This window comes from Schizophyllum commune (genome assembly GCF_000143185.2).
Source record: "Schizophyllum commune H4-8 unplaced genomic scaffold SCHCOscaffold_4, whole genome shotgun sequence".
Lineage (NCBI taxonomy): Eukaryota > Fungi > Basidiomycota > Agaricomycetes > Agaricales > Schizophyllaceae > Schizophyllum > Schizophyllum commune.
In genome coordinates this window covers 2,487,659-2,512,642 of record NW_026089541.1, presented here as the reverse complement: position 1 = coordinate 2,512,642, position 24,984 = coordinate 2,487,659, and the positions used below count along the sequence as shown (strand labels likewise).

Below are 24,984 nucleotides of genomic sequence, written 5' to 3'. Positions count from 1 at the left end.
TTGGCTTCGTCTTACCGAATAGCAGCTCACCGCCGCCCGCCGCATTCGCAGATCGTTCTATTTTTCAGAATCCCGCTCAATTAGCAGAGCACAAGCATCAGAGCCTTCAACGCCGACGCGAGATCCAATAGGGTTATAAGTACAAAGCATTACGATGGGTTATGTGTCTATCCGAAGTATCTAGGTATGTGTGTATGTGTGCCATAGGGCCCTGCGCCAGTCCCCTCTATCCAGGACAGGCGAGTAGTCAGCGCCGTTGAGCGAGTGATCACCCCCGCTGAACAGGTAGTGGTCGCTCACGCAAGCGGGCGCTTGGCATACTTGCGCCTGTACTTGGAGTCGATGTTCTCCAGGTAATACGCCCCGGGCCAGATATTCTCGACCGAGCCCTCCGGGGTGAAGTCCTTCGCGTTGTGGTTCTTCTCACGGAGCTGAGGGGTAGTCAGTAAAAGTGCCGGGGTAGATGGAAGATTGAAAGTACTCACGTGCAGGGCATCGACAAACTCCTGCGGCGGGACGACCTTCATCTTCGACAAGCGGTCGATGAGGTCCATCTTCTCCCGAATCGCCGACGTGTCGCCCTTGACGCGCACGGTGAAGAAGCTCGCCGCGCAGCCCGAGCCGAATGCATACAAGCTCACGCGCTTGCCCTTCAGCTCTGCCGGCGCGACAGTCGACAACAACGAAGCCAGGCACCCATACAGCGACGCGGTGTACATGTTGCCCAACCGCCGCGAGCACGCCATGCCCGGGTCCGTCTTCTTCGCGAAGGAGGCCTTCGACGCGGCGACGAACGTCTTCTCGACGTTCTTGTCGCGCAGCGACGCCTCGTAGTCGAGCGCCTTCAGCTCCTCCGCACCCGGCAGGTTCGCGAACTGCGGGTCCGCGGGGTTCGCGATGAAGTCGTTGAAGAGCATGCGCGCATGGCCCTTGAGGGCCTGCTTGCCGTACGGGGAGTGGAAGATGGCGTAGTCGACGTCGGATAGGGAGAAGGCGGAGAGGTCGGCAGGGGCAGAGGCGACGCCGGCCTTGGAAACACCGCGCTTCAACGCCTTCGCGGTCTTGGCGCGGTAGGCGGTATACGCGGCGTCGAGCGCGGCGACATAGGTGACAACGGAGACGGGGCCGTCGACCTCGGGGTATTCGGAGGAGAGGTTCGGCTTGTAAAAGTCGTAGGTGTTGCTCATGTAGTTGCCGTGAATGGCTAGAGGGATGCATGTTTAGATCTGATCGCAGAAGCTATGGGCGATCGCAACTCACGTTCGAAGACAACAGGCGCGTCGGGGCCGATGAGGATGGCGACGGCGCCGGCACCACCTGCGGGGCGAGCAGCGCCCTCTGCGTAGACGGCAATGTCGCCAGCGACAACGATGGCGTTGCGACCGTCCCACGAGCTGGACTCAATCCAGTTGATGGCGTTGAAGAGCGCCGCGGTCGAGCCGTAGCACGCGTTTTTCGAGTCGATACCCTCGATGTCGTAGTTGCCGGCCTCAGCGAAGAGGTCCATGAGGGTCGTCTTGACCGACTTGGACTTGTCGATGATGGTCTCGGTGCCAACGTCGATACGGCCAATGGACTTCGGGTCGACATTGTACTTCTCCAGCAGACCAGCGACAGCTGGAGGGGGGATCTTCAGGACACGCGTGAAAAGTGAGGCATGTGGGTCGCACCGTTCAGCGCGAAGGAGTTGATGTCCTCGCGGTCGTCGGGCCAGGCCATGTATTCCTGCCCAAGACCAATGGTGTACTTCCCCTTCGACACTCCGTCGTACTCTTCGAGCTCGGCCTCCGATATGCACTTCGCCTCATGTTAGCATTTGAACACGTTTTCAGACGCGTCTGCACACTCACTCGGTAGGGGAAGTAGACCTCCATACCGAGGACGCCGACGTCCTTGGGGCGGGGGATATCCTGCTCGAGCACGGGGACAGTCATGTTGGAGGCGGGGGCTACGAAAAGGTGACGGGGAGTGGGGAAAGGGAGACGAGGGGGGCTGGCAAGCACGCGCTGGCTTTATATGGGGCGATTTCGGATTCGGGGCCAGATTTTTCGGAGTGCTGGGATGGTACGATTCGATCACGAACGATCAAAGCGGGATATTCCCCCCAACGCTCACGTCGCAAGCAACGCCCTCCTTCCACTCACACCATCGCAGGAGTGCGAGGTCATCTCTGTTGTACCAGGAAGTGGTCTGATTCAAGACGAGTTGATGCCTATACTAGTACTGATACCGTTTCCTATCGGCGTCAGAGCGCGGCAGGCAGCCCACCCATTCAGTACAGCCATCGCTCCGATGCTTGCCCATTTTCCTCCCCTCCGATACCCTCGCGGTGTCGATTCCAGTCAGAGAAACTCCCACCGGCGCGGCAGACATGTTCCGGGGCCCTGCAAAGGATCCAGACAAGCGCCCCCAGGTTCAGCTTGTGGTCAACTTGGCATGTGCGATCACAGATGTGCCAGCGTTATCTTATCTGATCCCATCACGACCTTCTTCCGTCCGCTTTTGGCTCTTTGAATGCCCCTCGCGCATCTTCGACACCGGTGACCTACCTGCTTGAACCTAACCTCAACCTGGGGCTGCTATAGACTCGGGCAATGCTGCATCGGATAGCCGATGCTTCAGATGACAAGCTCGCTTGGCTACTTCGTCTCAGAGCCTGCGGTACACCGACTGCGCCGTCCCGCGCCCTGTCAAGGCGCCATCGATTGTACGCACCAAGGAGACTCAATTTGTAGCGCTGGCAAGGCGTGCTGTCGGGACAGGGACAGGCCGCCAGCCGCTGGGCAACACCCGAACGGCCGGCGGCATGCGCGTACCAGGGTGGCGCGTAAATGACGACTCGTGGCAAGAGGCTTTATTCACAACCACTTCAACTTTGACTTTCACAGCTTCATCGCGTCACCAAACCTCTTTCAAACTGCTGTGGATGCTAGCTCGCATAGTAATGTTAACCTTTAAGCGCCTTTTCCGAGCTTTCAAACCTGCTCACGCGTACGTCTGACTTCGTGTAATAATTTTGCAGCACGACAAACCGAAGCTGTCTTCGTGCCTCCAGCTACACGTATCGGATTGCCTGCACGACTCATGGGAGCCTCTAGCTCGCCTTGCACCCAGCGAAAGGGTATTTTACGTCAAAAATCGCCCGCTCGACACGAATATCACGAATACGCAGACGCCTATTGGATTGTCGCAGGTATACTCTACCTCGAGGATTTACGCTCGTGTTCAACAGTGATTTCTTGGAACTTCAAGCGTGCGACTCCACGTCAAACCGCATACTTCTCGCTTGTAAAGGCGTCGTACTCTATCAGCCTCGAGTGGCATCTTCCCAGGAGTCTTGCTGTCTGGCCCTCCTTCAAGCGTGTTCGAGCGCAGTAACACAAGCCGCTCCCTCGTACACATTCGCACCTCGCAAGCATTTTGTTCCCTTCCGCATCCTCGACATCAGTAAATCGCTAGTCAGTATACAAGGACTCATGTCTTCGTCATAACGTTCGTCGCCCCCGTCTCTGGCACTCGTCGTCTCCGATGTTGGCTTTCGTCATCCCTCGTTCACAGCGTGTACCGATACCCACTCCATTCGTCCCCCTTGTCCCGCCTCGCCGCGTCCACACTATCGTACACGCCATTGCGCGCGTGTCCTCCCTTCTTGCCCTCGTCGCCTTCCTTCCCCTCGTCAGTGCCCTCCGCCCTGATGACCTCGTCGCGCTCCCCGCGGTCCCGCCGCCGATTCTCCCTGTCGGCAAGGAACAGGTAGACCGTGCTGGAAATGAGGCCGAAGGCGATGTACATGAGGACGAGACCTGGGTGTGGCGGTAAGCCAAATATGTCCTGTCACAGGGTCAAGGTTGGCAACGCGTACCATGTCCTACATCGAGGAAACCCCTGTTGTTAGTCGAAAGTGCAGGTCAGGGATGGATGACGTACCGAGAGTGTACCAAGGCTTGTCCTTGTCGCGATACTGGAGGAGAGGGTAAGTTGAGTACTCGAAGATAGCCAGCAAGGACGTACGACGTTCGAGCTTACGGCGCCGTTGATGTTACCGCTGCAATCTGAGTTAGCGAGATGGACAGACGAGAAAACTGCCGACGGACAAGCCTATGACCATAGCCAGCGATACGCTGCGTTTGTACGAGCCCTCGACGTTGTTGGACATCCATGCACTAGCCGGAGCGGTGAGTCCATGACAAACAGGCAGATAGGTTATCCTCACATCGTGTTGGCTGAAGCAACGCGTACCAGGTCAACGGCTACTACAATCTGAGAGAATGTGCTGCGTACGAATATTGGGGTATATCCCACTGAATGAAGTTAGTGGGTCAGTCAGTAGCGATTGAAGGGCCAATCATGCTGACGCACCATGCTGCCAGATAGACGCCGACATACGATAGCGCACCGCTGCGCGAGACGATCAAGATGATGTATCCCACAGCGCCCAAAATGAAGAAGCCACTACAGTTGAAAATGATAAGCGCCTGCCTCTGAACCCAGCCTGAGCGGTGCTTTCAATGCGACGTACATGTTGAACAACCCTCGATGCCCGTACCGGTCGGCGCAGACGCCCACGATACACGTTACGATGCACGCAAACACGTAGACCGGCACGGTGAGGAGGTTCGCGGGCGTCGCCGTGTAGCCAATCTAGGCGGGGTCAGCGTCAGCTCAACCTGCGCGCCACCCGGGTCGGAGGCCGGTATAATCGTACCTGGTTAATGATAGTAGGCAGGAACACGGAGAAGGAGTACAGTGGCATGTCGCAGCCCACGTAGATGATCACTAGAGCCCGCGCGGGGCGGATCATTGTCAGCCCTCGGACACCTCAGCACAGCCAAAGTAGCCCAACTCACTCCCTACCCACGTCTTCCAATCTGCGAAGCTCTTCCAAATATACTTCATCTTCAGCTGCTCGCCCGCCGCGCTAAACTGGTCGTCCGCCTGCAGCCGCCGGATCACGACCGCGCGCTCGGCGGGGGAGAGGAACTTTGCGGTATCCGGGAAGTCCTGGATGATCCAGAAGGAGATGATCCCGGCGAGCACGGTCGCGAGCCCCTCGAGGATGAAGATCCACGCCCAGCCGGCTTTGCCGCCGATGCCATCCATCTTTGAGATGGCGGCAGCGAGGAGGCCGCCGAAGGCGCCGGAGACGGTCGCGGCGGAGAAGAAAACGGCGGCTCGAATGCCAAATTCGCTGCGTTTGTACCAGCTGTTAATGTCGCTAGCTCGGTAACGAACCTGCAAAGGAAGGATATTTGGACATACCATGAAAGGTAGTAGTTGACGCCCGGAAAGAGACCAGCTTCGAAGGTACCCAGCAAGACACGCATGCCAACAAGGCTGGGATAGTTCGTTACGATACCTTGCAGCGTCTATCCATGTCGTCAGTACATTCTCAGGCAAGTAGATTGAGCCCTACCATCATGATACCCCAGAATACCATAAGACCTGACAACCTGCGCACCAATTGAGTCGTATAGTCACTTGTTTGGGTGGCCGACTGACCATATCGACGGCCGTAAGCGCTTGAGAAATATATTGGAAGGGACTTCAAGGATTGAATAGCTGTATGGCAAGTCAATCGCCCCCAAATCACCTGCACTATGGCAGTCAACCTACCTGAAGTAGAACACAGTCAAGCTGATCAAGTACTGCTTGTCGGACATGTGCAGATCGGTGGTAAGATGATACAGCTGATCAGGGATCCACAGCTCAGCGGCGTCGTCAATACGTCCCAAACAACCCTCTGACCTTCGCGCTGTAAAAGAGACTGTCAGCTCGGCGTCGCTCGACAGCGGGCGGATTCACACACGCACTTTCCGATACTCGTGCGGTCGAGGAAGCTCAGCAGGTAGAGGAGCGAGAGCCATGGGATGAGTTGCAGATCGATCTTGCGGAGGAGTTTCTTCTCGTCGACGCCGCTGGTGTCGATGGCGGCGGCGGGCGCGTCATCGCTTAGCGAGCGCGCGTCCACGGGGACGTCCGCTGACACGACCGTCGCGTCTTTCTTCTCGACGTCTGCCATTGCTAGTGAAGCTTCGTGATCGACCCAAACTGCCGGGAGGTTGCAGGTTGATTCAAGGGTGCTCGGGGCAATGGTCGTCGCTTCAGTCAACCTGTCGTGTCCGAGCGATTTAGGGAGAGGAGAAACCCGCTCGCTGGCAGTCCGTGCGCTGATGACGCCAGGAACCGCCAGATGGGTGGGAATCTATGTGAGCAGGTGAAGGAAAAGAAGCATGCCTCTATGGAGTCCCCAGGTCGCGTGAGCACCCTTGGGTCAATCTGACGAGATAGCGCTATGATGAGGGGCAGGGCAACGCGGGCGTGCACCATGAGATGCCATTGAATTGAACTTTGGAGGCAACTGAGCAAAAGACACCTCTATGTCGCCAACGGGTCGGCGCAGATTGGCGTTCGCAGCTGCGGCGTCGGTCATGCGTAGATCCCAGAATGTTCATAAATGGACGGCGCGGCCAGCGATGAGAAGCATCGGACTGGAAGACGTGCAGAGATGGACATGCTGAGAGCGAGCGACCTAGATGATTGCTCAAGACTACAACGATACAACGAGGACAGAAATGCCAAGTCATGTTGAACGGAGGATCGGGCCGGAGCTAGCTGCACGCTCCTCACGCAACATTCACGTACCATCATGTTCGACAAGCGTCCGAATTGAGTCTCGGAGGCCTCATAAAAAATAGAAAATCACAGGCGCAGCATGCTCATTGAAGGAGAAGACACCTGCAGAGGCCATCAAAATAGCTCTGGAAGAGTGAGCGACGCTAAATAGCACAAACGCACGCTAAGTTGGATATTGTGGCAAACCCCTCGAGAGATGAATGAACCCCGCACTAACCTCAACATCGCCCCACAACATCCACGGCCCACCATGCTCATAGTCGGTCTTGTGACAACGCAATGTCGGCCCCCCACAACTCATCGAAGGCCAGACGTTTCTCCGCCCCGCATCCCGGGTGTTGCCCACCTGACGCCCCCACAGTGCGGGCGCTATTCGAACGCAAGCGCGTCCTCCAAACCTCGACTCGGAGCTCCGAGGCGGCGCGTGGCGAGCAATGCACCGACCGAATCGTATGATGAAGAGCGGACGCGTACTGAAGGATCCGGCGGCGCGCAAGTCTGACCGCCCCGCTGAGCTTGCAGACCGCCGCGTCTCACATGTTGCCGGCGCCACACTGCTTTCGTGAAGGGCGGGCCACAAAAGCGGTCAGGTGGGGGCGTATTTCGAGAAGCGGGCTAGTTTGGGCGCAAGAGTGCCACCGTGAAGGAAGCATATGAGTTCTGGTGACTGCCAGCTGCGACGGATGGTGGTGCAGGACGGAGTCGTGGCGTGCCGGAAGAGGCGCGCGACCCGATCTTGCGATCAGCGCTCGCGTATGTCAACTGCCGTATGAAGAGGCTGTTGATAGCAGTTACCGTTCCTGTGCTAGAGCGCCAGTCCCATACCAGAGGGGTGCGTCCGGGGAAAGAGGAGATTGCCAGAGCAGAATGCAGTAGCCGGGTCGAGGCAGAGCGAGTTCCGAGAGCGTTTGCTCTCACATGCGGACAGCGAGCATGCACGCTCATGAGAGGAAGTTCGCAGGCTGGAAGGGCCTCTGCTTGATTCCCCACATCCAGCCCCGCGGGGGCTTTACACAGGAGTGCTGCACCCTGATCCTCCGGCTATGGTAAATGCGGACATAACGGATTTTCGCCCAGGCACATGAGACGATGAACTCACAGAGGACCCCTGACAATACGCACAAATGCCTGTCGGGGGTGCGGATAAAAACGGGTAAAACGCAAGCGATGGTCAGTGCAAAGTGCGGATAAAAATTGGCAGGAACCGGCCGTAGGCCTGTCGAAACTGTCGGATAAAAATGGGTAGTTCGACGGAGGCCAGTGCAAGTGCGGACAAAAAACTACCGCCGGGTTCGAACTTCGGCCCTCCGCATACAACGCTAGGTGGCTTACCCCCTGCGTTAAACGACCTTCAACAGTACATGTACTTGTGAGTTTATACCAACTTTCCAGGGCAAACAGGGCGAACAAACGGTAGGCCAACGCCGATTCCGCCTTCTATCGGGACGAACTCGTTGTTTTGTGGGTCACTGACGTGCCTATTTACGGGAGGTAGGCATTTAGGCACCCTTGGAAGCGTCCTAGTCAGTGCGAAGGAAAACAGCGATTTTGGCGATTTTTGGCGATTTTTACGAATTTTCAAGGCCTGTCGGGCGGTGCGGACAAAAATTGGCACTTCGCTCGACCCCTCCGCAAAGTGCGGATAAAAAGGGGCAGAGCCGCCCAAAATCGGTGCGGACAAAAAAGGTCAAAAGGCCAAAATTCGCGAAGAGGCATTTGTTGGTACTGTCAGGGGTCCTACTCACAGCGACGTCGAGGATGTGTGGCACGCCGCCGTTGTTGATGAGTACGAGCGCCTGACGGCTGACGCAAATCCACGCTAGAAAACAGCTGGAAGCCGCGAGGGGGCGCACGCGAGGCGGACCTGCCCCCGAGTTTAGTCGAGACGCGCGAAATGACCTGAAATGACCAAGGGCCTACGGCGGGGGAGAATAACGGCTCGCAACCGTATCTACGCCGCATCAGGATTTTAGGAGGCCCCCGCATGAGCTGAGAGAGCGGCACGGTGGCGGCGCGCCTATGAGACAGCAACCGGGTAGAGTAAGGTCCGTACCTGCAGGCTGCGATCTCTTCTCGCGTATGACTGGTGCCGCGGAGGCTCTTCCATGTTTCTCTGGCTAGTCTCAGTCCAGGCGTACGATTGGGCTCGACGAGCCGTAAGTTGCGACGGCTCGCGCGGCGATGGCGGGTGCGGATCTTTGCAAATGAGACCGACGCGGAGGTGGAGGCCCTCTCTCGCCCATGACATTGCTGGATACGTCGCTGTGGCTCTGTCTACAGGGTGAAGGGCTACATGTGAATATTTTTGGTTAGCCCCCAGGCGCTCGCAGCATCGCAGCACGGTGCGGCGGGACGACTGAATCTGACGTCGAGGAGGAGCAGTGCAATCAATTGGGGCACCGGGTCCCTAAACGCTCCGAGCTTTCAGCGCTGCCGGAGAGGCAGGGAAAACTTCGTTGGGCGCGGTTTTTTCTGGGGTCGTCCCTCGACGAGGCGCGCAGTGCCCGACGCGCAACGCTGGTCGCAGGGCGCGGTCGGGCGGCGGGGGGATTGCGGGTAAAGTGCATGTGGAAGCTCCGTAAGCACCCGCACCTGGTCCGTACGTCCGGAGGCCGGCCGGCTGATTATATCGATCATTATTTGTACCGGATTTGGCGGACTTGTCTTGTGCCTTTTATTTGCAAATTCGCTTTCTTGCCAGCTTCCTCGACCTTTTATCGCATCCCCGCCGCCGACAACGTTGCCCACGACATGCTCGAAGCGTAGAACGCCTTCGACATCGACGAGCACAACTTGTATCTAATGGCCGCGTACCTTCCCCTCCTAGTCGGCTCTGTCGCCAACAACAACGCCATCTCCGATGACTCCTCCGTCACCACCCAGCCCAGAGGCCAGGTAGACTATCTCTCCCACCAATGGCTCGAGGAGGACGTGTGGAAGTCATGGCGGAACATGACGAAGCAGAAGAACGAGATTGCGAACGGCGCGCGTCTCGAGAACGCGAGCTGGAGAACCTGGTGGAAGCAGAGGAATGGGTTGAAGACGATCAGCCCAGAGACGCTCAACTGGTACGTGTCCTTCTCCCTCCCAGGGCCTCTGGCGCTGACCAACGGCGTCTTTCACCGCTAGGCTGAAGGACTCGGATGTCACATGGCTCTATGGTCCGCTTCACACGGCCGTCGAGTGGACGCCCCCGCCAAAGCCCAAGCCAGATCCCACATCTGTCGACGACAGAGCCGCTGCTTCCGCTCATGACCGTCTCAACCTCTCCTCGCCGTATATTCGGCATAAACCTATTTTGAAGCACCGCAGTATATCGGAGCTTCTGACGAGCGAACTTCCCGCCAGCCCCCTCTTCAGTCCCGCCGAGAGCGAGGACGAGGGTGAGGGCAAGCTGGGCGCAGGGCACAACGGTCACCTGGACACCGTTCCCGAAGCCGAGGAGGAGGACGACTCCTCGAAGCGCCCCTCGCTCATGTACACGAAGTCTGATTCGCACATTGCGAAGTGGCCTGATCGCACGTTCCGCAAGGACTCCCCTCCTCGAGTCCCTCCCCCCAATCACCCGTCGGAGCATGAGCAACGCCCGACTCACCACCTCTACTCTCATAACAGCGATCCTTCCAAGCAGAAGAAGCATATCAGCTTCAACACCTTCGTCGAGCAGTGCATAGCTATCGACAAACCCTCCGAGCCTGGATCGACACCCATCGATAGCGCAGCACCGACCGAAGTCGTCCTCGGCTCTGACGCATGGCGGCACAAGGCTGGTCTCAACAAGGCACATTGGGTTGGCTATGACGAGTGCGTCCTTCTTTGCATTGAATATGGTTCCCCGTATCTGACTCTATGTCAGGTACGACGACGAAGACGACGAAGATGATGATGGCGAGGGCTCTCCCTGGGACAACACTAACGAGAGCGCTATCGGCAGTGACGAATCCGACGAGGATGACGAGGGTTTCATCCAGATGCGCGGATCATCGTATCATCAGGCGCCCAACAAGCCGCGGTCCAAGTCCAAGACATCGGACTCCTCTGCATCCACGTCCTCGTCGTCGTCCACGGGCTCTCGCCCACGGCGCAAGTCGTCATCCGGAAACCGCCTGGCGCCTTCCTTCCACCGCGCTAATGGCCGTAAACCGACTCTGGAAGAGCCCAAGCCGCCCGTTCACGTCACTATAGCGCCTATTGCCCCGACGATGCTCAAAGTCGGCAAGGAGCCCGAGGACAGCGTGAACGGCTGGACCGAGGGCCTCGGCGATGACGGCGACGACGACAGCGGTTACAAGTATTACGGCAAATGGTCGCCGAACAATCACAGCGATGTCAACGCGCCCGTCGAGTTGGTCTACGCTCCGCCAAATGGCAGGCAAGCTGACCAGTTTGACGCTGTCGAGAGCCCTACGCCGCGTGTCGGATTTGGGCCGCACAGCGCGGTCGCTCAGGATGAGGGCGCGGAGGAGGAGCGCGTCGACGATGTGGACGTGCGCGAGGACAATGGGCCAGAGGGTAAGCTGAATTGTCTTCGTGGCCTCCGGGTGACCTGAATTTTAACAGTTACGCAGACGCAGGCGCGCACAATGTAGGCGTGCGCCAGGTCGTGCCCGTCGTGACCAGGACATCCCCCACGACGGTGTCACGAGATTTGGAGGACGAGGACTTGCGGGAGGAGGACGCATACGAGTACTTCTCGAGCCCAGACATGGGTTCGTCGGAGGACTTCGGTGCGAGGAGGAGTACGCGTGGGGGGAGGGAGGAAAGGCGGGAGAAGAAGCAGGAGATAGAGGAGGTTCCCAGAGGACGTTCGCGTTCACGTTCAAGATCAAGAACACCGTCGCCGCAGCTAGTCTCGCCATCGTCGAAGGCAGATGTCTTAATACCACGATCATCATCCGGATCGTCTCTACTTCCGCCAACTGTACGCGGCCGGCCGACATCACCAACACATTCTACACCCAGCCGCGGGCGGTCATCCACTCGGACGTCTTCATCACTTTCGGACCGTGGCTCGCCGATTGGCAGCATTGGAAGCTGTAGCTCGAGTAGTTTGTCTCCTGAAGGCATTACGTCCCCAGGCAGCGCTTACGCGAACGGCCGTTCGAACGGACGAGAACGAGAACGAGGGCGGGATCGGTCGGGCAAGCGCTTGAACTCTAGTTTGAGCCCTGGCTCCCCGGACCCGGTTGATGGGACGCGCGTCAGCCTCGATGCGGTAGCGGCCAGCGCGGTGGCGGACAAGAACTCGAGCAACAGCACGATCAACGGCAACGCGAGCGACACTACGATCAACACGCCGGTTGCGCAGACTGGTCACAACGAGGTGCAGGCGAAGACCAATGGGGTCCCCAGCGGTATCACGAAGTCACGACCCGTTGTCGCCCCGTCCACGCCTGCGCCCACGTCACCTACGCGCACGCATGCGAAGTCGTTTAGCGTCTCGCTGCCTGTTGTCTCGACGAGTACGACACCGCCATCGAAGAGTCCTGAAGACTCTCCTATACGTCGTTCACCGTCCTCGCCTTCGTCTCCCGATCACGTCAAGTCGTCCAGCGTCAACGCCCTTCAGCACAATATGGACCACGAAGGCGGTATCGTGGGTCGCGCCATCGACGCCGTCTCGCACGCCGGTGCTTTCCTCGGGTTATGGCACAATCATCACCACAACCACCACGCTACGCAGGGCTCGCAGGCCCACTGAGGGGCTGCTCTGGCGTATTGTAGGTCGGCTTATTCACTATTTATCTTCCTCGCATGCACTACACCCGGCACCGTCCACACGGTGTCGGACCCCACCCCACCACCATTTACGTGTAATTCCTACCGTCTTCCATACGCCTTGTCTCACCCCTTCTCGCTTGCACCTTTGCCTCATCTGTTCTGGACCGCGTGGTGGCATTTGGCCCGTGTTCGTCGTCTGCAGCCTCGAGTTCGTCGGGACATCGTATGATACTAATGTCCATTAGTGTACATAATTGCTTGGCTTCGCAGTTCGCAGCTTATATCCCCCCTGCTTTTGACTACCAATCTCACTTTCAATCGTCTCACTCGCATTGCCTACTCGCCTGAACATTCGCGTACAATACCTCGTGTGGTACCATTGATTCGCGAGCTCGCCAATAGATTGCATGGTTTGCATGAGTTGGCGGTTCGACAGCTGTAGGGGCACGATACATGGCGTGTACGCCTGGCGTACATCATGCCCTGGGAAGGTTTCCAGCACAGTTCTGCCGCGCATGGCGCACCTTCGCTGAGTGGCCCGCATCCTAAGTGGAGCCAATAGATTCGTAGCAATCGATTCTGCCGCTGAGTCTCCTGGTCGCTCCAATCACCGTCTTCCATTTTGGACCGCGGGTGACAGGCGGGCGAGCCCGACACGGCCTCTGGGCAAGGGTGGGTTGAATCAATACGCGCAGGCACAGCCCGTGGGATCGAGACAAGGGGAAAAACAGACATTGACGCCCGATAAGGCAGGTCTACAGCGCTGGGCACCCCTCGTCGTCTCTTGCCATCCACTTCGAGGGTGGCATCAAGGTCGATAAGAATGAGTACGTTACTAGCGACTGGGCGGATGGGCTATAGTTGGGACGCTGTATACGTGTAATCCCCTCCGATAGGCGCAAAAAGCTGTCAAACGCGTGAGATCGTGGGTGCGATTGTATGAAGGGAAGGTCTTCCATAGATCCAGACGCGGTAAGAGTGCCTCTGGTTGGCGGAGACATCGGCAGGGGCTCGGCTCCTACGCGCGCTATGTCCGAGTTGGCCCCGGGCATCACGACGGACGAAGGGAAAATGCACTCGCCGAGGGTGCGCGCCACAGCTCACCGAGCTTCGGCGTGCGGTAAGCCATCCTCAGACGAGGAGATAGCATAATTGGGCTGCGGACGGGAAGCCTCACTATTGGAATAAGGCGATCGTCGGTGGACTGTCGCGGCAGAATCGGTGCGTCACGTCCGCACGGCCATAGAAGATAGACACAAAAAGCGAAGGCTTCGCTGAAATCTCAGCGCTCAGTGTTGGCGAGCGCACGTTATCCTAGACCCTGTCTTCGAGCAATATGTAGGGACGAACGAGGTCCTCGGGTCAACGCATCATCTCAACTTGAGAAATTGAATCAGAAGGGCGGTGGCTGGCTTTTGACGAACGAGCGCTGAACATGAGTTATCAGATACATGTACTCCCAAGAAGTGCCGTATTGGAAGTCATGGTAATGCCATGACTGAGTCGGTCCTTATAGAAGGTGATAGATTGTTAGCCGCTTTGCAAAGAGAGTAACTGCCCAGTGACCTACCTCATGAGGATTGCGAGCCACTATTTTATCCGATATTTGTATGCGTTGGATCTGGTAGGGCCTCGCGACTGGGTACAAAGACAGTAAAAGTCTCGAGGGTGCCTTCGACAGCGTCCTCGGAGGGCCCAGCCAGGTTCATCCCAAGAGATGCTTCACCGATTCGGAAATGTCCGTTGTTTCGATATCGATCCCCTTCCCGTCCTGGGGATGCCGTATACTAGGATCCCGTGATTTGGCTTTGTTGACATTTGTGGGTCCAACCCGGACATCGCGTCCGAGACTCACATGACTCATGTGGATCCGTATGGATCATTGTGGATCTTCGTAGAAGGTCCTGGTCTCTTTCCTGTACGACTTATATACAAGCCCGAGAGGGCAGAGAAAATACTTAGAGCGATTCATTCTTCCCTTTCCCCCTCATCTTCGTGTGCCTCAAGATCTAGTAAGGCTTCCGCATTCAAGCTGCGTCAAGAGGCTTGTTCGCGCTTGCATACATTTGGCGCCTAAAACCCTTCTTGCCTCTCACGAGCACCATCGCGATACACGAGGCCATGGCGAGCGGGAAGAAAGCCCGTGCTCGTCGCGCACAGGCGCCCTTCGACGACGCAGAGGCGGATGTCATCCTGCGCAGCTCCGATGGCGTCGACTTCCGCGCGCATAAGCTCCTTCTCTCCTTGGTGTCGACGTTCTTCAGGGATATGTTCTCGCTGCCGCATGTTGGTCAACGAGGGCCAGACGACGGCGATCGCGCGGCTGGCGGAGCCCAGACACCGATCGTAGAGGTCGAGGAGAACGCCGACCTGTTGGAGAAGTTCCTGCGATGGTGCGATCCCCGGTGCACCCCATCGCCGATAGCGACCTGGGAGGACGTCAACTCCTTGGTGACCATTTCCATCAAGTACGACGCGGTGTCGGTATCTCGTCGAGCCTCTGAGATCGTGCAGGGTTCAGCCCTTGTCGCTCAGAGTCCTCTCCGATCGTACGCATTGGCCGTCCGATCCGGCAACAGGACGCTGGCAGAGAGAGCGGCCAAGAAGGCATCACGGGCAGGCCTTGACACATGGGAGGTCTATGACGATATGAAGCACATGCCAGTACTGGCATATCATCGCCTCCTGGTCTATCATCTCGCGCGCGGGCAGCGAGCAGCTCAGATAATCGAGGAATGGGGAGGTCGGCCTCACGGAGGATGGGGTCAGCAGGCGGGGCAACCCGATTGGGATCACGTTTACGGAAGTGGATGCACAGGTCAATGGTGGACCCTGTACATTCGCAGGCTTTGTGCTGAGGCGAAGGATCGTCCGGATGGTACGAGATCATCTGCTTTGCGCCGCTTGAGCCACGATGCGCCTGACAGCGTGGACAAGCGAGGGCTGCTTTGTCGTTTGTGCGAGAGTTATGCAAACGTGCACGCGTTGCGGTTCTTGGGTGACCTCGCTCCTGCTCTCGACTTCGAGTTGGGCAAGGTGAGCCGTTTTCCTATAATTCTGCGCACACACTTACCAGCATCGAAGATTGACCTACAATTCGATTGAGGTCACCTCGAGTCGACGGGAAACATACTACTATATGTACTCGTATCAGCACAAAAGAGCGCTTCCGCTTGCTGTCATTGATGCATGGCATTCCGAATAGGCCGTTTGCTGTCCCTTGCCCCTTCGAGTGGAAGAGAGGCCGCAGATGACATCGACGTCGCGGATTTGCTGATCTCTTAAGACCATTGTTATACTGCTTGAAGCGATGATGTGACTGCTCGACGACTGAGCAAGCTAAGGATTAGCAAGGCAAGCGGTCGGAAAATGTACCGTTGTTCCATCCCTGATACACCAGAGTCCGCGTTCCGAGAAGGTCCCTGAGTTGGCGCGCGCGTAAGAAGAGGGTGAGCATGCCGTGTACTAGGATCTCGTGACTCAGTCTTGGACATGCGCTCTGTACGAGGTCTCCGGGTCTCAACACTCACCATGTCTCTGACGGCCACCATCGCGGCGAACGTGGCATCGACGGGGGCGGGGAACGCGCCTGCCCGTCAGGCGAAAAGACCGTTCGACGACGAGACGGCAGACGCTATCCTTCGCAGCGTCTACCGAGTCTTGCTCTCGCTGGTCTCCTCGGTCTTCGGTGACATATTGTCGCTTTCCGTCTTGCAGCCAGGGAGGGACAAATAGCGATGGCGGCGGATCAGGCGGCCAGGAGACACCCACCATGGACGTGGAGGAGGATGCCGATACCCTGGAGAGGTTCCTGCGATGGTGCGATCCTCGATGCACGCCGCCGTTCGTGCAGGACTGGGAGGATATTCAGGCCATGATGGCCATGTCGATCAAGTACGACGCACCGTCGGTGGGCCGCCATGTCTCCGAGTGCATGCAGGGGTCGGCTATGGTCTCCCACTCTCCCGTCCGCGCGTACGTCTTGGCGATGCGGACCGGCAACAGGAGACTAGCGCAGATGGCCGCTAGAGAGGCCTCGCGCGCAGGAATCGAGACCTGGAAGTCTTGCAAGGAGATGGAGCATATGTCCGGGCTCCTCTACCATCGTCTCCTCGACTACCATATCGCCCGCGTCAATGAGGCGGTCAGGATAGTTGAAGATCTGGCCGCCCTGCCAACCACGGATTGGGAGATCGGAGTCCCGAGATGGAGCCATGTAGAGGGAAGTGGCTGCACCGGGCAGTGGTGGAAGCTGTACGTTGAAAGACTTTGCGCGGAGGTCAGACAACGTCCGGACGGGTTCGGATCTTCGAGGCTGCGTGAATTGGCCCAGCACACGCCGACCGAGGTGGACAGGGCTGGCGTGCTCTGCGAGCTGTGCGTAAGCAATGCGCACCCGCACGCCATGCGCTTTTGGAGCGAAGGCGCCGTAGAGCTGGATTTGGCGTTGGGCGTCGACGAGGTAAGCGGTCTTCATTGCGTCGACGCCAAACATTTACAGGGATCCCAGATAGTCCTGCAGCTCGCTCAAGACCAAGTCAGGGACGGGGGGAGGGCGAGCATATGTACTTCTGAGGCAGCGGATAGTGTTCGTATGTATTTGGCCTGCAGAGTAATCGGAAAAACATAGGTTTATGTCGCGTATGCATCCTGCCAAAAGTCAGCGTCAGCTGCCTAGAGCACATACGCGCCAGGTATGCTGTATCTTGCCTGGAAGAATGCGACTTGCCTATCCACGCCGTGCGCCACCTGGGATCCCGTGACACGGCCTGGCGTGCGCGAGCTCGGGCGCCTAAAGACCCTTCTTACCTCCCACGACCATCATCGCGATACACGAGGCAATGTCGAGCAGCGAGAAAATCCATGCGCGCCGTGCGAAGGCGCCCTTCAGCGACGCAGCGGCAGACGTCGTCCTGCGCACCTCCGATCGCGTCGACTTCCGCGTTCACAAACTCCTGCTCTGCCTGGTCTCGACATTCTTCAGCGATATGTTCTCCCTCCCGCACATCGGCCAAGGGGGGCCGCTCGCCAGCCCAGGAGGGTCCGATGGCGGCGATCGCGCCTCTGGCAGGTTCTCCATACCGGTTGTAGAGGTCGAGGAGGACGCGGAGACGCTCGAGCAGCTGCTGCGATGGTGCGACCCTCGGTGCACGCCGCTGCCGCTGACGACCTGGAAGGACGTTCAGACCATCGCAGCGCTCGCCGTCAAATACGACGCACCTTCGATATCCCGCCGGGTATCCGAATTCCTGCGTGGGACGACACTCGTCAAGGAGTCACCCCTCCAGGCGTACGCCTTCGCAGTACGAGTCAACAGCATAGAACTGGCGCAGCTGGCAGCTAGGGAGGCTTCTCGTGCTGAAATCTCCGCTTGGAAAGCTGGCATCGAGCTGAACTTCATATCGGGGTCGGCGTATCATCGCTTGCTGGAGCACCACTTCGCGTGCGCTCGTCGCGGTGTGCAGATTGTGGAAGAGTGGACTGCGAGGGACACGGACACTAATTCGCCCATTATTGGGATCCCTCCTTGGAAAAGTGTATGGTCAGACCACCATGGGCTCAAGAGAGGCACGTGTAGTTGCGGCCTGAACTGGTGGAAGGTGCTCACCCAGACACTGCGGGTCGCCGTTGAGAAGCAACCGAGAGGGTTGGGGTCGACAGGGGTAGAGTTTCCTCCCAAAGGGTTGGATGGCACGGCACCCTCACTGTGTGAAATCTGTATGAAACAAGGACCTATGTATACAGTCAAGTTCATCGGTGCGCTGGCCACTCATCTTGACTCGGAATTGGACAAGGTGAGTTCTCGATATCGCTTTAGAGGCGTAGCAGGTGTACTCATCCACTCCATCCCCCGTCAGATACAACTGAAATACGATTAGTTTCGCGTCATGTCTTCTTTAAGATGCGCACTGTAGCATACCTACGCAGGAATCTCGCCGAAAGAATCATAACGCCAGCGTCTGTCAGTCCATGTAGCTTACGAATGTAGTCATTCCTATCAAGACACAATGCGCTTCATTTGTGCCAGATAGTGGCCTTGCCGGGTTAACTTGGCGCGCCGTCTAGAGACGCTGCGGACTTGTATAATGACCGAAGGCGTCCGTGTAATAGCTGACCGAGTGTTCGACTGTTCCCTTTAGAAATTTGTAGACAGCAAGACGAAGGCAGGCGCAATGATATTGGCCATTCTCGGTGGGTTTGGGCGAAGGATTGTTGCACTTCGCAGAAGGAAGTGACCGTCCAGGACAAAATCAGGATCAAAATACTGTACGTGTGACAAGGATGTGACGGCGCCGCGATCACGTGTAACCCACGTCGCCTTGACTCCGCCACATCCAGGACGGCGAAGAGCAGAACATGCCCTATCGGATCTCGCTCCCCTCATTTGAGGATGACTTGGGTGGTTCCCGAGCGGCTTCGCTTTCCAGGAGAGTCACAAGCATATCTCGCCGCAGGCGGCAAATGATGTGACACACCGCATTGTTACCCTTGCCTGCTCTCTCGTCCATAGCTATGTGATTGTTGCTAGAAATCAAGTACTGACGAGCGCGCGAAGAACGCCCTGCAGCTATGCGTCTGACTGCCTCATCACTCTTGCGGTCACCCGATAGCCATTATCAAACATCTACATATACACGAAACAGAATACAAGGGCGCATATAATCTACATCTGCATGCAAGAAAAGAGTCTAGTCATAGATAGCATAACAAAACTGCATAGCTCGACTCGGTCAGAGGAAACATATGACGTTCGTGGTAACGTCGCAAAAAAGTGGGGAGGGAGAAGGAACGCTAAAGTCATTACACACTCAAGCTCAAGACGACTTCTGACCCTGCCGCACGGACGATCGCCTTGCCTCTTGATACGCTTCCTGGATCGCCGTCTTCATCGCGCGCTGCTTGCGCCAGCCTTCCGATGCGCGTCTGCATGGCTCGTCAACACGCATTCACTCCTTATATGGTGAATTGTCCTACCTTGCCCGAGCCAAGAAGATCACTGCGAGAGCGGCGCTCTTCACCGACTGCACCCTCGGCCGCTTCACCTCCTCTGGTGGCGCATCCGTGAAGCCAATCTGGGCAATGGCGGAGATGATGGTGCGCTCGCTGTGAGTCGCGTCAGTACTTGCCGCGATGCACGAAAGTCGATTTACGCACCTCTTCTCGAACTTGCCCAACAAGACTAAGAGGTACCGCTTCTGATGCGCCAGCTCGCCGCGCAAAGTCGACTCGCGCGTGAACTTCGCCTTGAGGTAGCGAATCTGCACCAGCAAGCCCTTGCACTCCTCCTTATGGCGCATCTCGATCGCCTGCACCCGGATCTCGTCGCTGCAAAAGCTCCCATCAGCACACCATCAATCCACACAAATACGTTCCACTCACATCTCCCCCGCCCTGCCCTCCAGTTCCATCCGCGCCTTCCGCGCACTCTCCTTATGCCGCTCCACCTGCTCCGTCAGCAGGCGAACCTGCGCCTGCGCCTGCTTCCGCGCGCGCTCGTCCTCCCGCCGCTTCGCCTCCAGCTTCTCCTTCTCCCCGCGCAGCGCCTGCAGGTCGCGCCCGAACGCCTCCGCGTCGCGGCGCACGCGCTTGAGGTCCGCCTCGAGCACGCCGACGGTCTTGGCGACATCGCTGCGCTCGGCCTCGATGCGGTGGCGCTCGGCTTCCGCACGGTGCAGCTCGTCGGCTTGGTCGGAGAGCGCGCGACGAAGGTCCTCGATCTCGAGGAGGTGGAGGTCGAGCTGGTGGCGGCGACCGTCATGGGAGGTTTGCGACTTCAGGTATTGGTCGTGGAGGCGGCTTGCGCGCTGTGATTATGGATGAGAGGGGCAGCGCAAGCGGGCGCCAAGACTGCTTACCTCGGACGTCTCAGCGAAGCGTTTCTGCAGCTCCTTGTGGTCAGCTGCAAGCATGGAGCGTTCTTGCCTAAGCTGCTCAATGGTTGCCGCATTCTCGCTGACGCGGGCCTCCAGCAGACGTGTCTTCTGCTCAGCATTCGCGTTTGCTGAGCAAGCATCAGTTGAAGCTGAGGTCGAACAACAAACACAATGCATACCTCGCAACTCCCTCTCCAAGTCGTGGTTCTCCTTCTTGAACCTATTCAGCTGCTGGCGCACATCCTCCATATCCTCCTCCGTCCTTTGCAGTTGCGACACAACATTGTCGCGCTCCCTCTCCGCACGGCTCTGCTCCGTCATCAACGAGCGCAGTCTCGCACGCTCCGCCTTTAGTGAGCCTTCCAGCTCAGCGATGGTCAGCTTCGCCTGGTCCAGCTCGCCCTGCATGCCCGTCCGCGCGCGCTCGCCGTTCGCCGCCTTCATGGCCTCCTGGGCGGCCTTCCTGGCTTCCGCGGCGGCCCGGTCTGCTTCTTCCCTGATCTGAGCATTGAGCCTGTTCGCGGCGTCTTGGAGGGCGTTCTTCTCGTTGGTGAGCCGACGACGTTCGTCGTCCCACGACCTCTTCGTGCGTGCGAGCTCCTCATTGAGCTGGCGAACATCGGAGCGGAGTGCGTTAGTAGTCTTGGTCGGCGGCGTTGGGGGTTCGCTAGGTAGCGACGACTGACTGATACCGAGGTCGAAGGTGCTGAGGCAGACATCAGCACAAACTAGTCAGTCAAAGGCAGACATGACGAACCTCTCATTGGCATTGATGTGCGAGACGTCGACCTTGACTTTGCACTTCTGGCAGCGGAGGCGCTGCAACCGCTTGACCCGGGACAAGCGGCTGAGCTCAGACTCGAGAGTGCGTATCCTGCCACGGGCTTCTTCCAACTTCTTGGTCAGGCCTACGACACCGAGACCCGCGTCCTCGAGCTTGTCGAGCTTGTCGTCGATGCTGTCGTTGGCGCGGTCCAGCTCCTTCTGCAAGCGCTCAATCTCGGCGACAAGCGGCGCATGGGTAGAGTCCGCGCGTGTCGAGTTGAGCCACGACATCTGAAGGATGTATTAGCAGACAGATAGGCGGTTCAATGACACCGACTCACGTCACGCAAAGGCGTCCCTGGCGTCTTCGGCATGCGCATCGACATATTGATCGCATGGCGGGCGATAGGCGAGATCCCACTATGATTGACCACCTTACTCGGGGAATTCATCTCGTTCACCGTCATCCTTAGCGCCCTGTTCCGCTCCAGCAGCTCCTCCTTCTCCTTCTCCAGCATCTCGATTCGCGTGTCCTTCGCCTTCTCAATCGCCTTCCGAGCGGGAGACTGCTCCAGCAGCGTCGTCAGCCGCGCGATCTCCTTGTTCGCCTCGTCGAGCTCGTTCTCCAGCGCCTCGACCTCTTCATCGGTCGGGCGGTCGACGGTGGGATCGTGCGGCGTGCTCCTGTTCATCATCGAGGCGTCGCGTGCGCGCTCGAGTTCGCGTTCGAGGGAGGCGACCTTGGCCTTGAGCTGTGCGATTTCTTCGTCGTCTTCCTGCATCTTCTGCTCCGCGGCGTCGAGGGCTTCCTCGGTTTGCTGCGCCATGCCCGCCGTGCGCTGCGCGTCGTTCTCCAGCTGGTCGATGTGGTCGTTTGCGGCGTCCTGGTCGACCTCGAGCACACGAATGTGGTTTTCGGCCTCCGCAAGGTCGTGTTCGAGGGTTTCGATGCGCTCCGACGCGGCCGCCGCGCTGTCCTCAAGCTCCGCAACGAACTCCTTCGTGACCTGAAGCTCGTTCTGCGTCTGTCGGAGCTCATTCTGCGCCGTCCGGAGATTCGTCTGCGCCTTCTCCAGCTCCTCTCGCACGTCCTCCGTCGTATTCCGCTCCTTCGCCAGCTCCTGCTCCCGCGCCCGCAGGTCATTTTCCAGCTCCTCGTTCACGTTCTTCTCCTCCTCCAGCTGCTTCTCCAGGTCGTCGATCTTGTCCTGCGACAGCAGCACTTCGTCCTCGAGCTGCTTGATTTGCATCTTCGCATTTCGGAGCTCCGCGCTGACCTGGCCGAGGTGGGCGTTCACCTCGCGCAGCTCGCCGCTCAAGTCCTTGTCGTCCTCGAAGCGGCTCTCCGCCTTCTCCGCGCGATCGAGCGCGTCGTCGCGCTCGTTCTCCACCTGCAGGACCTTCCGCTCGAGTTCCTTCGTCGCGCGCTTGTGCACCGCTTCCGTGTCTTTGAGCTTCGCCTCGGTGTCCTTTAGCCGCGCCTCCGCCGCACGCGCCTTGTTCTCCAGGTCGGTCACGATCGCCTCGACGCCCTTTTCCACCTCGGACATCCGGTCGCGCCACTTGTCCTTGTCGCGCGCGCGTTCCGCCCGTTCTTCGGACAGCGCCTGCTCGGCCTTCGCTTTCTCCTCAAGTGCTTGGGCTTTCTCGTCGAGGGCCTGCTCGCGCTCGGCCTTGTACGTGTCGATGATCTCCTCAAGCTCCGCCTTCTCTTCCATCCAGCCCTCGGCGCCCGGATCCTCGCGGACTCCGCTGAGCGTGCTGCCAGTGCTGATCCTACGACTGCTCCCCGCGCTGGTCCGCCTGTCGCTCCCCGACCCACCACTCAACCGACGCAGCGCGCTGCTCGCCGCAGGATCACTCGCCTCCCCACTCGCCCGTCGCTCCTCCTCCAGCCTCGTCAGCCTTGCCACAAGCGCCTCGTTTTCCTCTTGCAGCCGCCGGTTTAAACCATGCAAATAATTGTTTAGCTTGCCCGCGTTGAACCGGTTGACAGCGTGCCCCTCGGCTGCGCTATGCAAACCCATCGCCGGGTCGAAGGACAGGTTGGCGCGCGGGTTGTGGATGAGGTCGTGCGAGGACGCGGTGGAGATGAAGGACGCGCCATCGTTCATGGCCTGGCCCTCGGAGTCGGTCATGACATGCCCCTCGGAATCGGACCCGGTCGCAGAGTCGCCGCCCGAGGAAGGTGATGGTACGAAAGTCTGCGCGAGCGGGTGCGACATCCGGCGCCCCGCAACAGGCGCCTTGGAGAAGCGAGGGGTCACGCCAGCGAACGCGACCTGCAGGTTCGTCCGCGGAAGCGTGCCCGGCATATTCGACACGGTTGTGTCGTTTCCTGGCGTCTCGGGTACAGCAGCACGGTACGGTGTCCCCTTCGTCCGCATGCGAGGTCGGGCCGTCGAGTTGATGACATCGAGGAGGAAGGACTTGCGGCGGGAATACGGTGTGGCTTGGTTCTCTTCGTCTTCGGACTCTTGCTGCGTGGGCTTGGGAGTTGACAGGAAATTACTCTGAGGCGGCTTAGGTGTAGTCAACAAGTTATTCGGCGGCGGCGGTAAGTCGAAGCGTGCCCTGGGTCGAGGGAAGGCCGGGGTCGGGGTGTACGTGAGCGAGGGCGAGATCTCGCGCTGAGTATCCTCGCCGTGTTCCTCTTCGGATGAGAAGGTGGGCTCGCGCGAATCCTGACTCATGCGCGAGTGCGAGTCCTGGCTATTGCGCGAGTGTTGAGACGCCGAGGGCTGATCCCCGTGCGATTGCTGCGACGCGTCAACCTCTTCTTGATCCGAAACTGGCTGCCCCGGTGACTGATGAATCCCCGTCATCTCCATCGAGTCGCTCTCGTGCAAAGAGGGTTCTTGACTTGAACGCGCGTCTTCATATTCGCGCTCAACCGCGGGCGACGCGTTGTTCGAGGGTGGGAGGGGGATCGCGGCTGCTGGAACGGGCGACTCTTCGGGGGAGCGTGCGTTACGCGACGAGCGGTGGCTTCGTGGGGTAGACTGCGTGGGCGAGGAGGCACCGGTCGAGGACGTGCGTGAAAGGGAGGGGGTTCGCATGCGAGAGGGTGGCCTCCGATGGGATATGTTCTTGAAGGGCGAGGGCTTTGGAACTAATGAATCGGGCGTACGCGTTGGATACTGTGATGACGCACCTTTGGCTCTGAACGCAGAGATACAGAGTATTCTACGTAGCTCTCCGAGAACTTCTTCTTCGGCGTCGCCTCATCTCGATAATCGCGCGCCGAGAGTGAAGGAGAGCCGCTGCGACTCACGGAGCGCAACGCGTCAGTGATCGATAGGTCGTCGTAATCGTCCTCGTGTTGAGTGTCCTGGGGTGGAAGATACGCGTTGGGGACGCTGTCTTGGCTCTCGTCCAGTTCTTCGTCCGACACGTCGGGTGCTGGCAGCGACGGAATCGCGCTGACGTCGAAACTTTCGTGTTGCGGGGGCAGTCTTGAGATGCTCTTCGAGGACATGAACCCCGCCAGGGAAGACCTGCTCGACCGATTGCTCGAGCGTATCGAGTTTGCGAACCGTGTCGCACTCGCGGTTGCCGAATGGCCATAGATCGTCGACGCCGTATGATGCGAGTTCGTCGGGGCAGGGGTAGAGGTTATGGGGGTCGATATGCTGCTGAGGTTGTCCGAGGAGTCGTCGCCGTGGTGGCTGCTCGTGTCGGGGTCGACCATCGCCGAATCTTCGAATGCAGGGAGCGAGGGCAGAGAGGGCATGTCCCGCTCTTCGCCGTCCTGAATGCGGCGCCATATGCGTGAGGGTGTTTCTGAGATGATCGCCATTGCGAACGGGCGCCTACAGAGGACCTTTTCAACCTAATGATGGCGGAAGACAAGAGCGTGCACGTGCGCACAAACCTCTGCACAGGCCCTTTCATACACCCCGTCACTCACTTATGTCAAATCATAGCCTTTTTGTAAGTTATAGCATCACAGACGCGGCCTACTATATGCCATATATGCAACATACAATAT

At 58.4% G+C, this 24,984-nt stretch overlaps 6 protein-coding genes across 6 annotated transcripts; 3 read left to right on the top strand and 3 right to left on the bottom strand.

Moving 5' to 3' along the window:
- Positions 1-80: 80 nt before the first annotated feature.
- Positions 81-2,081, bottom strand: SCHCODRAFT_02619655 (hydroxymethylglutaryl-CoA synthase). Its single transcript, XM_003032830.2, has 5 exons — positions 1,851-2,081; positions 1,671-1,797; positions 1,261-1,617; positions 486-1,204; positions 81-431 (listed from the first exon to the last, which is right to left on the bottom strand). The coding sequence occupies exons 1-5, from the start codon at positions 1,932-1,934 to the stop codon at positions 297-299; spliced, it is 1,422 nt and encodes a 473-aa protein (XP_003032876.1). The 5' UTR covers positions 1,935-2,081; the 3' UTR covers positions 81-296.
- A 1,178-nt stretch (positions 2,082-3,259) lies between these two features.
- Positions 3,260-6,465, bottom strand: SCHCODRAFT_02619645 (MFS general substrate transporter). Its single transcript, XM_050344944.1, has 17 exons — positions 5,811-6,465; positions 5,746-5,752; positions 5,614-5,687; positions 5,500-5,559; positions 5,414-5,450; positions 5,260-5,366; positions 4,848-5,203; positions 4,706-4,776; positions 4,520-4,641; positions 4,360-4,452; positions 4,282-4,301; positions 4,214-4,223; positions 4,095-4,163; positions 4,012-4,045; positions 3,928-3,961; positions 3,863-3,868; positions 3,260-3,803 (listed from the first exon to the last, which is right to left on the bottom strand). Exons 1-17 carry the CDS (start codon positions 6,017-6,019, stop codon positions 3,553-3,555), a joined length of 1,560 nt encoding a protein of 519 aa, XP_050201246.1. The 5' UTR covers positions 6,020-6,465; the 3' UTR covers positions 3,260-3,552.
- Positions 6,466-6,829: 364 nt separating this feature from the next.
- SCHCODRAFT_02665847 (uncharacterized protein) lies at positions 6,830-7,089 on the top strand (the record flags this gene model as incomplete). The annotated part of the gene is made up of 2 exons (XM_050346561.1): positions 6,830-6,993; positions 7,044-7,089. The coding sequence occupies 2 exons, from the start codon at positions 6,830-6,832 to the stop codon at positions 7,087-7,089; spliced, it is 210 nt and encodes a 69-aa protein (XP_050201245.1).
- A 2,215-nt stretch (positions 7,090-9,304) lies between these two features.
- SCHCODRAFT_02619638 (uncharacterized protein) lies at positions 9,305-12,774 on the top strand. The gene is made up of 4 exons (XM_050344943.1): positions 9,305-9,701; positions 9,763-10,437; positions 10,490-11,145; positions 11,202-12,774. The coding sequence occupies exons 1-4, from the start codon at positions 9,436-9,438 to the stop codon at positions 12,332-12,334; spliced, it is 2,730 nt and encodes a 909-aa protein (XP_050201244.1). The 5' UTR covers positions 9,305-9,435; the 3' UTR covers positions 12,335-12,774.
- Positions 12,775-14,328: 1,554 nt separating this feature from the next.
- SCHCODRAFT_02686884 (uncharacterized protein) lies at positions 14,329-18,820 on the top strand (the record flags this gene model as incomplete). Its single annotated transcript, XM_050346796.1, has 7 exons — positions 14,329-15,390; positions 15,431-15,495; positions 16,072-16,816; positions 16,865-16,950; positions 17,153-18,149; positions 18,509-18,621; positions 18,694-18,820. Exons 1-7 carry the CDS (start codon positions 14,476-14,478, stop codon positions 18,818-18,820), a joined length of 3,048 nt encoding a protein of 1,015 aa, XP_050201243.1. The 5' UTR covers positions 14,329-14,475.
- A 349-nt stretch (positions 18,821-19,169) lies between these two features.
- Positions 19,170-24,792, bottom strand: SCHCODRAFT_02496969 (uncharacterized protein; the record flags this gene model as incomplete). Its single annotated transcript, XM_003032828.1, has 9 exons — positions 19,170-19,278; positions 19,330-19,458; positions 19,510-19,680; positions 19,735-20,159; positions 20,211-20,356; positions 20,408-20,934; positions 20,986-21,284; positions 21,335-23,995; positions 24,148-24,792. 9 exons carry the CDS (start codon positions 24,790-24,792, stop codon positions 19,170-19,172), a joined length of 5,112 nt encoding a protein of 1,703 aa, XP_003032874.1.
- Between the last annotated feature and the right edge of the window lie 192 nt (positions 24,793-24,984).

Coding starts and splice junctions, on each gene's coding strand:
- SCHCODRAFT_02619655 (XM_003032830.2), bottom strand. CDS start 1,934: ATGACTGTCCCCGTGCTCGAGCAGGATATCCCCCGCCCCAAGGACGTC. Junction 1,798..1,850: donor AGGTCTACTTCCCCTACCGA/GTGAGTGTGCAG, acceptor CATGAGGCGAAG/TGCATATCGGAGGCCGAGCT. Junction 1,205..1,260: donor CGCGCCTGTTGTCTTCGAAC/GTGAGTTGCGAT, acceptor GCATCCCTCTAG/CCATTCACGGCAACTACATG.
- SCHCODRAFT_02619645 (XM_050344944.1), bottom strand. CDS start 6,019: ATGGCAGACGTCGAGAAGAAAGACGCGACGGTCGTGTCAGCGGACGTC. Junction 4,642..4,705: donor TGCCTACTATCATTAACCAG/GTACGATTATAC, acceptor GACCCCGCCTAG/ATTGGCTACACGGCGACGCC. Junction 3,962..4,011: donor GCGCCGTAAGCTCGAACGTC/GTACGTCCTTGC, acceptor CCTCTCCTCCAG/TATCGCGACAAGGACAAGCC.
- SCHCODRAFT_02619638 (XM_050344943.1), top strand. CDS start 9,436: ATGGCCGCGTACCTTCCCCTCCTAGTCGGCTCTGTCGCCAACAACAAC. Junction 10,438..10,489: donor CATTGGGTTGGCTATGACGA/GTGCGTCCTTCT, acceptor ACTCTATGTCAG/GTACGACGACGAAGACGACG. Junction 11,146..11,201: donor CGAGGACAATGGGCCAGAGG/GTAAGCTGAATT, acceptor ACAGTTACGCAG/ACGCAGGCGCGCACAATGTA.